The sequence below is a fragment of the Meriones unguiculatus genome, chromosome 10 (assembly GCF_030254825.1).
Source record: "Meriones unguiculatus strain TT.TT164.6M chromosome 10, Bangor_MerUng_6.1, whole genome shotgun sequence".
NCBI lineage: Eukaryota > Metazoa > Chordata > Mammalia > Rodentia > Muridae > Meriones > Meriones unguiculatus.
This window is the reverse complement of record NC_083358.1, coordinates 33,757,521-33,770,072: the sequence shown is the minus strand read 5'-3', so window position 1 is coordinate 33,770,072 and position 12,552 is coordinate 33,757,521. Positions and strand designations below refer to the sequence as shown.

Sequence of the window (12,552 nt, the reverse complement as noted above, 5' to 3'; positions counted from 1 at the left end):
TCCGCCCAGGTGGGACACCACGCTGCAACGCCCCCGCCGCCTGCACACGTCCCTTGCACGTGGGGTACGGTCTGCACACGCCCCCGCCGCCTGCACACGTCCTTCTTCTTGCACGTGGGGTACGGTCTGCACACGCCCCCGCCGCCTGCACACGTCCTTCTTCTTGCACGTGGGGTACGGTCTGCACTCGCCCCCGCCGCCTGCACACGTCCTTCTTCTTGCACGTGGGGTACGGTCTGCACACGCCCCCGCCGCCTGCACACGTCCTTCTTCTTGCACGTGGGGTATGGTCTGCACACGCCCCCGCCGCCTGCACACGTCCTTCTTCTTGCACGTGGGGTGCGGTCTGCACACGCCCCGCACCCTGCGCCCGGCGCTGCCTCCTCCTGCAGGTGGGTCACAGCCCGCACAGGTCCTGGCGCAGAGTCACAGCCTTTCAGCCTTTGGGCTGAGCGCAGAGGGTTTGCACTTGGGTAGGTGGCAAGTTCCGGGAAGCCTGCCCCCACGCTTGCCTGTGCCCCTGGGCACGAGGGGTCCGGTGCAGAGGGCGTGTGGAGCAAGGGCCCCCTGCCGCGTGCCCAGTTTACCCTGCGCGGGCACAGCTCCCAGCAGTTGTCCTGTGGAGAGAGCCGGGCCTGCAGACCCTGGAAAACTAAGTTGGAAGTGTGAACAGGTGACAAAAACCAGTCCTAGCCCAGACTTAGTCGCTGTTGGTGAAGTTCCCACCACATGTTCTGAGCTAAGAGACATTGTGTTAGAGCGCTCATATTTCCTTACACAGCAGTGAGGACTGTTCACAATTTAAAAAAAAAAAAAAGGAGACTGAGGCACAGTCACGAAGTCACATGCCCAAGATGACTATAGGGTTTGAATACTCTGAAGGGCCAGCCAGCAGAAAGCCAGACTAGAAACCAGAAAAAACGCAAGCCTTGGGCTAAGAAGGCTTAGTCTCTGGGTTGGAGGTGGGGCAGCAAGAGTTAACAGGCACAGTGATGGGGCTCTCTGCTGGAGGTGGAATCGAAGAGCAGGAGAGCAGTCCATTCTGGGAGAATATGGACCAGGGCATTCTGCCTGAGGGCGACCAAACAACATGCCAAGCAGAGTCAGATGGTAGTGTTCACTCTCACTGCCTCACCCCCTCCCAGGAATGAGCTTACTTACAAGAAGCCTATGTCTGTCTGGTCTCTAGCCTCTGGCTACCTGCTTGCTGGGGCTTCAGGAGCTTAGATCCCAGCAAACATCTTGAGCAAGTGACTAACTACATTATTTGTTTTTGTAGTTGTTTGGGTTTTTTGTTTGTTTGTTTGTTGTTGTTTGCTTGCTTGCTTTTGGTTTTTTGAGACAGGGTTTCTCTGTGTAAAGCCCTGACTGTCCTGGAACTCACTTTGTAGAGCAGGTTGGCCTGGAACTCTAAAGAGATCAGGCTGCCTCTGCCTCTGGAGTGGTGGGTTAAGGGCCTGAGCCACTAGGTCCAGGCTGTTTGTTTACTATTTATTTGTTTGTTTTGATGCAGGGTTTCTGTATGTGTCCTTGGCTGTCCTGGACCTTAATTACTGTGTAGAGCAGGCTGGACTTGAACTCATCTTCAGCCTGCCCCTGCCTCCTGAGGGCTGGGATTAAAGGACTGAGCCACAGACTGTTTGTGGCTGTGTTACTGCCCCTCCTTTTCCACTTTTCTATTGTGAAAATAATGGAAGCAGCAGGGTGGGGGAGATGGCAGTGCAGGCCTTTTATCCTGGCAGAGGCAGAGGCAGGTGGATCTCTTGTGAGTTCCAGGCCAGCCTGATATACAAAAGGAGTCCAGGAACACCAGAGCCATTACACAGAGAAACCCTGTCTCCAAAAAACAAAACAAAACAACAAAAAAATTAAAAACAAAGGATGGAAATGATCATGGAAGGAAAGCCCACATAGACCACCCCACCCCCACCCCACCGGTGAATGCTCCAGAAAGAGTGGAGATGGCAGCCAATTTCTCTCTCTGGAGGCACAACACAATTCCCCACTTGCTCACATCTGCTGAAATCAGACTTGAAGTCATAGTTGGCATGTGTGTGTCATCTGAGGAGCCAGGAAACAGTTTGGGAAGCTTCTGGCAGGCTGGGGTGGAGTTCATTCATGGAGGCCTGGGTCGGGTGTGGCAGGACATGTGCTTGCAGCTCTTACAGTAACTTGGGGAAATGCCTTCTTGGCTCAGCACAGGCATCACTCTCACTTGGATGCCCACAGATGCCCATGGAATGTGTACTAAACATCCTGTCCTTTCCCTTCCCGGCATATTCCATGGCTGCACTGTGTTTGAGCTTGAGCCTGATGGATTTCCATGCTCCTGTGCTCCCTTCCAGCCTGATCTCAGAGCAGCCTTTGCCCCTGTTGGGCTGTATCTCCAGCCTCAAGCCAGGATGGAGCTGGCAGTCACCACTTGCTAGTTTTAATAAGTTCTCAGAGGTAAATTCCTGGAGGTACTCTCTCCCCAACCCTGTCCAGGGTTACTCCTGCCCAGTTCCCAGTACCTTTTGGACTCTTGATTAAGAAAATTAAAGTAAGAGCCAGGCTCAGTGGCACACACCTATAATCCCAGCACTCTGGGAGGCAGATCTCTGTGAGTTCAAAGCCAGCAAGGTCTACAAAGTTAGTCCAGGACAGCCAAGGCTGTGAAACCTCTCTCAAAATAACAAAAAAATAAAAAATAAATAAAAAATAAGTAGGCTAGGTATAGTGGCCAATATCTTTAATCCAGCACTCAGGAGGTTGTGGCAGTAGATTTCTTGCAGCATAGTTTACATAGTGAGTTCCAGTCCAGCCTTGCCTACATAGAGAGACTGTCTCAACAAACAAAAATAACAAACAGCAATAAAAAAGAAAGTCATGTTTGGGTTGGTGTTACCCAGGCTTGGAATCTTAGCACTCAGAAGTTCAGCCTGGGCTGTGAAAGCCAGGCCAGCCTGGGCTATATACTTAGACTGACTCTAAATAAATAAACAGACAAATAAGCAAATAAAACAAGAGGCCAGGAACATAGCTTAGAGGTAGAGCTGTTGCTTTGCATGAATGAGACCCAGGGTTTAATTCCCAGCATGGCAATTTTTAAAAAATCTGTATGTAAATAAGTAAAAGCTTGGAAAATTCACCCCCCTGACAGCTGTGATTCACTGAAGTAAAAACACCACAAAGTGAGATTTCAGAGAGATACATTCTGATAGAATTTGGCTCCTCATTTGCCCTTGAGGTACTTCCTTCTTTACTCCCCCAATTCATTCCATCTCCCTTTTTCTCCCAGACACTGAACCCTCATGTGTAAATATTTTCCCTTCGGGCTTCCCCCAGCCCATTGTGTGGTTGAGAACCTCAGTTTAATCATTTGTCAAGTAATCAGGTGTTACTAAAATTCCAAGGTCCCTTCCTAACATTTTCTGCTTTGATTTTCTTATTTAGTTCTTTTTCTTTTCCTCATGTTGCTGTGTGTGTTTTGCATGTGTGTAGTAATGTACATGTTCATGTGCCTGTATGTGGAGGTCCTCAGCTGATCAGGAATCCTCCTTCATTTTCCTCCAGTTAGTGGACTGTTTAGGAACAATTAGGAAGTATGGCTTTGTTGAAGAAGATAGATCACTGGGAGTGGGCTTTGAGGTTTCAAAAGCCCAGCTGGGTGGTGGTGGTGGTGGTGGTGGTATATACCTTTAACTCAGGAGGCAGAGATAGAGGCTGGTGGATCTCTGAGTTCAAAGCTAGCCTGATCTACAGAGCCAGTTTGAGGGCAGCCAGTGCTACACAGAGAAACCCTGTCTCAAACAAACAAACAAACAAACACACAAACACACAAACAAAACTCCCAACCTCCCCTACTTCCACAACCTACAAAGCCCACTCCATTCCAGCAGGCTCTTTCTGCCTGCTGCTGTGGATATAAGCTCTCAGCTACCGCTCCAGCCTCATGCCTGCCTGCCACCCTGCTCCGTGTCATTGTGTTCTGGGACTCCCCCTCTGAAACTGTAAGCAAGCCCAGATCAATGCTTTCTTTTGTAAGTTGTCTTGATCATGGAGACTCTTCAGAACACGGTAGAGGTCATGGCTATATAGAATGTGGACTGGCACCCATGAGTCTATGCCGCAGTCGCCCAATGCTGGAATTACAGGTGTGCACTACCATGCCTGGCTTATCTGATTTTAGAGCCGCGATTACAGGAATCCCTGTGAAGTCCCAGTGTCTGGCAGCCCTGCTTGGGTATAGGGCAGAGTTTTGTTGTTGTTGTCCTTTACATATGTGTTCACTATGCACCAAGTACATTGTGTACCAGGTACCAAGTCACAGCACACCTAAGGGAAAGGCTTTGCCCCACAGTCTCTCTCTTCTATCCCTGGCATTATGCCCCCATGCCACAGTGATGCTAGCATCTGGGATTGCCTCGCTCTTGAATCTCTTTGACTCTTGTGTGGAGGGAAGGATGTTGAATTGTGGATGTGGAGGAGCACTGCCTAGTTTTACTCACTTCTGTGCCTGAGACAGAGATGAAAAGGAGGGTTTCAAATGCCTGCTTCCCAGCATGGAATAAAATGTGGCTGAGGAAAACCCTTCACAGAATTCATGGTATAAGTCATCAGTTCAAGGCGTTAATGTGGTCCTGACCTCATCAGTAGAAATATGTCACCTACCATGAAGAAGGTGAGTTTTTCATTCTACTTTTTACAGCTGGGACTATGTATTTTTCTGCTCAATGTGGTCCATTCATTCTTCCCCTGTGATGGTTTCCTTGGTTTGCATTTACAGTCCCCTTGCCTTGGAGAGTGTCTTGCAGCCTCCCTGGTTTGCCACCACTGTGATGGGGAATTACCTGGATTTGTGCAGCATCATCCTGAGTTCATCTCCCTGGAACCCTGGCATAGGGCTTCCAGTGTTGTCAGCATACTTAGCATGCCAGAGGCCCTGAGTTTGATCTGGAGCACCAAAACCCAAACACATAAACAACCCAGGCATGAATAAAAAAATAAATCCCAAAGCAAAACAATTCCATAAAGCAGGCTGTGTTAACTCCTAAGGGTGGCACTGCAGGGTCACATGACTTGCTCAGGTCATCCATGACTCATAAGGATTGGAGTTGGTGTTTGAAGCCAGCCGTGCCTGTTTCTGCTACATTGGACAGGAGACTTTAGGAATGTTGTCTATATTCCAGGGACAGAATCAAGACTGATGGGAATCTTTGTTGCAAGAACAAAGATTCAGCTCTAGGAACAGAATGTCAGTCTTTTCTTCCTTTCCCTTCCCTTCACCAGGCTTTCACTTTGTGGCCTAGGCTATCCTTGAGCTCACTGTAGCCCAGGCTGGCCCACAATTCACAGTATTCCTGGGCTTCTCCGGTTCTGGGATTATTAGCCCCTAACATCACACCTTCTTCCTTTTTTCCTCTCATTGTATGGTACTGGAGATGAAGCCCAGGCCTTTACCATACTAGGTAAATAGTCTTCCACTGAGCTAGATATCCTCAGCCCCCAAAAGCCAATGCCCCATGTACTGGCCAGTTTTGTGTCAACTTGAATCAAGCTAAAATCATGATAGAGAAGGGAGTCTCAGTGGAGAAAATGCTCCCATAAGATCCAGTTTTATGCAAGTCTGTAGGGCATTTTCAGAATTAGTAATTTATGGGGAAAAGCCAGCCCATCATAGATGATGCCATTCCTGAAGTGGTGGTCCTGGGTTCTGTAGCAAGCCACATGGAGCAAGCCAGTAAGTAGTACTCCTCCATGGTCTCTGCATCAGCTCCTTGCTCCAGGTTTCTGCCCTGTTTGAGTTCATGTCCTGATTTCTTTGGTGATGATCTGTGATGTTGAAGAGTAAGCTGAATAATCCCTCCTCTCCCCAAGTTGCTTTGGTCATGGTATTTCATCAGCAATAGAAGCCCTAAGTAAGACAAGCTAGAAGCAGGAAGTAGTGTTTTGCTGTGATAGACCTGACCATGCCATTTTTGGGAGGATTCTGGAAAGATTCTGGAAAGACATTGTTATAGATTATTGCATACTGATACAAATTTAAGGTTATTTTTGGTAGAACAGGTTGGATATATATTGAACTCTTGTATAAGGTTTTGTGGTTTTGCAGTTTGCTTAAAAATGCGATGTTAAATCCTAATCCTTTTTAAAGATGCTATTATAGGCTGTTTGGGATAACTAAAGGATGCAAGTTAGTCAGTCAAGCTAACTTAGAGTCATATTTAGTTACTTGCTTAGCTAATCACAGAAATAAGATTGATTTAAACAAGCAACATTCAGATATACTATGGATAGATAGATAGACGGTCTTCAAAAACCTCAGAGAGCCGCAGAATGTGGCTCTTAAAGATGTTTTTTTAATAAGAGGATCTTTTGACAGTGAGACATGTCATTTCCTGACATCTTCCCCAGCCTACTTTCAAAGAAGCTGATGGACATGGAGTTTGCTTCAAAAGTGGCCATCTAGCCATTGGGCAAGAGACAGTCCCTGCTTCAACTATAGACAGTATGCTGTCCAAACTTGGACAAGAAAGCAGGGAAGTCTACTACTGAGCATTGCCAAGTCAAGGTAGGCAAGCCTCTGTAATTCCTGCTTCTCAAAAAGTCTGTCATCTAGTGGGCCAAAAGGCTGAGGATGGTGTCTCAACATTGCAGAGGAATCTTGGGTCACTGTCCAGGCAGCCAGCTGTCTCTGTCATTTCTACAGTTTTGGAAGGTGTTTTGTGAAGGTTGCAGGAAGTAGTGAAACAGGTGTTTTAAGGTTGGTAATTGCAAGTTGTAAAAGTTAGAGGGTATAAAGGCTTACATGATAGTAAGAAAGTGATTAGGGACAGAACTGTGAACTCACCAAGATAGGATAGATAGTATTTTCTTCCAAGTTGCCAAATACAAATGGACTGGCCATTGTGAATGTGATTCTTACATATTAATGTTACAATTGTTTCATAACTGCTCTTATTATATATAGTGTATTGCTGTGGGAGAAAGACCCTTTTGTTGGACTACAAAGAGGAGATGTTGGGGCTTGGTCTTGTACACTGTGTGTTCAGATGCTGACTTCTGTGCCCCAAGATAAGGTTGCAGACCAGACATGGGCATTGCTGTGATTGTTGAGTAAGTTCCTGTATCGTATTGCATAAGGAATGTTCCATAATTATCTCTGATTGGTTAATAAAGGAGCTGACCAGCCTATAGCAGGCAGGAGAGTTAAGGCCTGGGGGTGCCAGGTTAGAGGATGGGATTGAGGCAGGGGGATAGGAAGAAAGGGAGGGAGAAGAAGGTCACCTGGCTAGGAGGAGTTGCCATGAGAACAAAGATGGACAGGAGAAGAAGCCAGGGTGAGAGGAGATGGCACGGAGCGTGGGGCACATGCCTGGGAAATAGCCAGGAACAGTATAGACTGATTAGAATAGATCAACATCTGCCCAGCTGTAGCACTCTGAAGCTTATTAATAAATGTAACAGGTCTCTGTTTCATAACTTGTGAGCTATAGCAGGTATAGAAAAAACCAAAACCCAAACAAACCCTAATTGGACAGAAGGCCCAGGATTGAAGGGGCCAAGCAGAAAAGCTGAGGCCTGCCACCACCAAAAGACCCTGTGGCATCTGCTGGTGAACCTTCAGCCCAGTTGCAGCAGAAGATGGCAGCAGTTTGGAGATGCCAGTACCACAGGATAGCCACCAAGAACAGCGGCAGCAGCAGTGGAGTGGAGCCAGCCTGAGCCTGGAAGACAAACTGGTGTGCTCCAGAGCTGGAGAGGTGACCCAAGGGAAGGAGCCCAGAAGACCCTGAGTGAATCCTAGCCACTGGGTGTGAATTATTTATACTTTTGGAGTTTGGTTTTGCCTCGATTTGATTGTGAGTGTGCCCTGGTTCTTCCCTCTTGAAGTAAGGAAATACCTAATTTATTTTTTTCTTTTATAGGAGTCTCCAGCTGAGAGACTTTGAATTTTAAAGATTTATTTTATTTATTATGTATACAATGTTGTTTTTTGCATGTACATCTGCACGCCAGAAGAGGGCGACAGATTCATTATAGATGGTTGTGAGCCACCATGTGGTTGCTGGGAATTGAACTCAGGACCTCTGGAAGAGCAACCAGTGCTCTTAACCTCTGAGCCATCTCTCCAGACTTTGAATTTTAAAAGACTTTGGATTGTAAAAAAGATTGGCACCTGTTTTTTGTTTTTTGTTTTATTCTAGTTTTTGGGTTTTTGAGGCAGGTTCTTTCTTCATAGTCCTGGCTGTCCTGAAACTCAGTATGAAGACCAGGCTGGCCTTGAACTCACAGAGACCCACCTACCTCTGCCTTCTGAGTGCTCGGTTTAAAGGTCCCCCACCCCACCCCCAGGTTGGCTGAGATTGGCTATTTTAAAGAGACCAAATATTTACCATGTTTGAATTTGTAATAACTGTAGGATATTAAAGGTTATTTGCATTTTTAATGTGAGATCTTGGAGATGCATGAGAAAAGAAGTGATGTGTCTGTGTGTCAGGCTGTCAAGGGGTCAGTTGAACTAGCTAGTCTTATGTTAACTTGAACAAGCTGTAGTCATTAGAAAAGAGGGAACCTCCATTGACAGAAAATGCTTCTATAAGATCCAGCTAAAGGAAAGCCTGTCCAGCATTTTCTCAGCTGGTGATTGATAAGAAAGGCCCAGTCAATTCTGGGTGGTGCCATCTCTGGGCTGGTGGTCCTGGGTTCTATAAAAAAACAGTCTGGGCAAGCTATGAGGAGCAAGCCAGTAAGCAGCACTCTGCCATGGCCTCTGCATCAGCTCCTGCCTCCAGCTTCCTGTCCTGCTTGAAATTCTGTCCTGCTCCTTTGATGATGAATTGTGTTGTTGAAGTGGAAGCAGCATAAGCCCTTTACTCCCCATGTTGCTTTGGTCATGGGGCTCCATGACAGCAATAGTAACCTTAACCAAGACAGCCTCTTAAAAAAAAAAAAAAAAAAAAAAAAGTCTTATTCTGTAGCCCAGTCTGAGCTCAGCCTTGATGTTTCTTCCTGAACCTCTTGAGCACTGGTATTGCAATTTTTGGTCCTTGTTGAATTATGACATTGGGAGGTCACTCCCAGCTCAGACAGCTATCAAAACAGGCTGGCTGTTAGAGTGCTTGTCCAGTAGGCACAGAGCTGGGTTTCTCTCTAGCACTGTGAAAGCTGTGTGTTCCGGGACATGCCTGTAATCCTAGCATTTGGGAGATGCAGGAGGGAGGACCATCATGTTCAAGGTCATCCTTGGCTACATAGCAATCTGCAGGCCAGCTTAGGACACTATGACTTTGTTTAGAGAGTGTAGACAGGAGGGAGAAAGGGAGGGAGAGAGGGAGAGGATATGATGCTACAGATGCCAGCTTGGTTAAAGAACAGGAAGTGGTTAGGTGCCTTGTCTCATTTTTCTTGGAAGACCCTGTGTTCCCTGGTTCTCATCACAAGTTCTTCCTGCCTCATCGCAAGTTCTTCCTGCCCTGACTGACCCTGCCTTCATTTTTCAGTTACACTACTTTTCTATCACTGCATAAAAGTAACCCCCAGCTTCACAGCTAAGGAGAACACAGATACGCTGTCACGCATGCCGTTTTTGTGGGCAGAAATTAGGCAATGTTTAGTTGGGCCCTATGTCTCAGAGTGTCTCACAGATTCAAATCCAGGTCCTGCCTGGGGGGACAGTCATCCCAAGGGTTACTTGGAACAAGCTCTGCACCCAAGCCCCGTCCTGTGATTTTAGACAGTCCTGCGTTCTTGCCAAGGGCTGAGCTGATAGCTCGGGGCTTCGCTGGCCTTCTTGCCACATTAGTCTCACTACAGAGGTAACCAGTGGGTGGGAGGGCTCAGGAGGTTGCCTGTCAAAAATGGAGAGCAAGAAGGAAGCGACAGCCTGTCAGTCATTCATCCTTAGTGAAAGCTAACCACACTGCATCTGTCCAAGAGATGCCCACCCACACCTTTTGGCACAGGTTTGCGATCTCAGCTATTCAGGAAGTGAAATAAGTTAGTGTATGTGTGTATAACGGGACAGAGGATGGTTATACAGCCCTGTGGTAGTGCATTTGTCAGCATGTGCTGGCGCATTAGAACTGAAAAAAATTTTTTTTTAAAAAGGTGTCTGCCTATGTGACCTCATCTGCATAGCTCCAGCGTTACATCGCAAGCCATGGCTAGCAAGAGGACACTGTGGTGGGGAGGAAGCTTCTCACTCTCTCTCTCTTTTTTTTTTTTTTTTTAAAGATTTGTTTATTATGTATAGTGTTCTGCCTCCATACCAGTAGAGGGCACCAGATCTCATTATAGATGGTTATGAACTACCATGTGGTTGCTGGAAAGTGAACTCAGGACCCCTGGAAGAGCAGCCAGTGCTCTTAACCTCTGAGCCATCTCTATAGCCCGAAGCTCTTCATTTTAAAATATCAGACAAGGGGGCTAGAGAGATTGGTCAGTGGTTAAAAGCACTGATGCTTTTCCTAAGGACTGGGGTTCAATTCCACATGGTAGCACGTAACTGTATAACTCCAAGATCTGACACCCTCACACAGATATACTTGCAAGCAAAATACTAATGCACATAAAATAAGAATAAAATTATTTAAAAAACATCAGACAAGATTTATATCATTACTGATTTTTGCCAGCCAAATAAAGGCTTAGATTCCAAAGGATGTCTTACTAGCTACAGTGGCACATGCCCATAATCCCAATGTTTGGGAGGCAGCGGCTGCAGGATCAGGAATTCAGCCACATAGCAAGTTCAAGGCCACCCTGAACTTGAGACTTTCCCAAAAAGTGTTTGTAAGTAGGGCGTGGTGATACACATCTGTTACTGTCACACTCAGATAAAGCAAGACTTTCGAATTCATGATCAGCTTGGTAATGCAGAGTACATACTGAAACCTTATCTGGAGGTTGGTTTGTTGTGATCTACCTAACCATGGAAGTTTCACTCCAACACTCTTATATTCATTATAAGTCCTTTGGCTGAATCTCCACAAGGGCTTTCCTATGTTAGTCTCCACAGCCCTCAGCCCTCTCCATGTACCCCACAATCTGAGGACCTGAAACTGGAATAGAAAGAGAATGAAAATAAAGCACTGAGGTGTTCCTGTGAGGATGGGACAGTAAGCATCTGCTTCCCTCATCCACACACAGACCTGACCAGGCTCATAGCTGCTGTCTTCCACGTGAGAAAGCTCAGGAGGTAACCTGGCTTTATCCAAGACATTCCCCCTCCTTGGGGGCAGAAGCTGAAGGTAGAGGCACAGGTGAGTCCAGAACACAATCCCTGCACTATCAACCTGTCACCACAGTTTCTAATTTTTAAAATCACACAAAGAAAACCAGACTTAGAACAAATGGGCTTTTATTATTCATACAATTCGTAGAAAAGGGGGTTTAGTAAACAGGGTGGATCCATATGAAAAGCTCTGGGGTGGTCCAGCAACACTATTTACAAGTGGGAGCAGCCGTGTCCTCACATCAGGCACAGCATGTGCACTTGTCTGACTGGCCCTTGCACACACAGCCCTGGGCACACTTGGAGCAGCCCACAGGGCAGCAGGAGCAGCAGCCTGGAAAGGAAGGGAGAGGGAGAGGTCAGAGCAGGTTCCTAGTACCTGTCACACAGGCCTGGCTGAGCAGCTGCTTCCTGTCCCCAGCAGAGAAGCCTCTGGCTTTTCTCAGCACAGCTCTGCCCTGGGACAATCCAGTGGCCCTGGCAGCTGCAGAGCAATGGGCCTGGAGAAGGGAGGAATGGCCTCAGAGAGCCAAGGACCGTCCTCACAGGCAGCGGTGTAGGGGTTCCCTGCCCAGCCTTAGCCAGCACCCCAGCTTTCCCCACTCACTCTTCTTGCAGGAGGTGCATTTGCAGTTCTTGCAGACACAGGAGCTGGAGCAGGTGCAGGAGCCGCCTGTGGAGGAGGAGAAGACAGCAGTCAGGAAGAGGGGCAGGTTACAGCAGTGGCCAACCCCATGTGCCCAGCTCACTTCACTAAGTCCTGCTCAGAGCTCCAGGAACCTGGCCTCCCTTCTCTTCTCACAGGGGAGGTAGGGCTTGGTTCTTTGACTCCCAGGACACAAAGATCCCTTATGGCCTTGTTTAGGCCATTAAAAAGCTTAATAATGCCCGGGGCTCAACACAGATGTCCCCACTCCCTGCTGATCAGGAACTAGACGTTCCTGTGCCTAAATACTACCACCAACCCCGACAAAGAAAATCCCTTCAGACAACACTAGACAAGACTCCAAGGGTAGATGAAGGTGCTTGCAAGATGGGACGCTAGAAAGAACTGGAGTGAATCTCCCACTAAAGCCGCCCATTCCCGCCAAGCCTCTAGCCCATCCTCTGCTACTGGGGAACAGGCTCTGAGGTCCCAACTGGGTTTTCTAAAGACCAAGAACGGGGCGACTTACCGGTGGAGCAGGCGCAGTTGGGGTCCATTCTGAGATCTGGTGAAGCAGGAGCTACAGAACACACCAGGAGACGACAGGCAGTCAAGAGGAGGCTGGAAGTTTTGGTGACGCCTAGAGAAAGGCTGCCCTCTTTATAGTCCTGGGACGGTCCGGGCGCAA

At 47.5% G+C, this 12,552-nt stretch overlaps 1 protein-coding gene across 1 annotated transcript; it reads right to left on the bottom strand.

The window, feature by feature from the left end:
- Nucleotides 1-11,327: 11,327 nt before the first annotated feature.
- LOC132656833 (metallothionein-1-like) lies at nucleotides 11,328-12,552 on the bottom strand. Its single transcript, XM_060392205.1, has 3 exons — nucleotides 12,394-12,552; nucleotides 11,826-11,891; nucleotides 11,328-11,552 (listed from the first exon to the last, which is right to left on the bottom strand). The coding sequence occupies exons 1-3, from the start codon at nucleotides 12,419-12,421 to the stop codon at nucleotides 11,461-11,463; spliced, it is 186 nt and encodes a 61-aa protein (XP_060248188.1). The 5' UTR covers nucleotides 12,422-12,552; the 3' UTR covers nucleotides 11,328-11,460.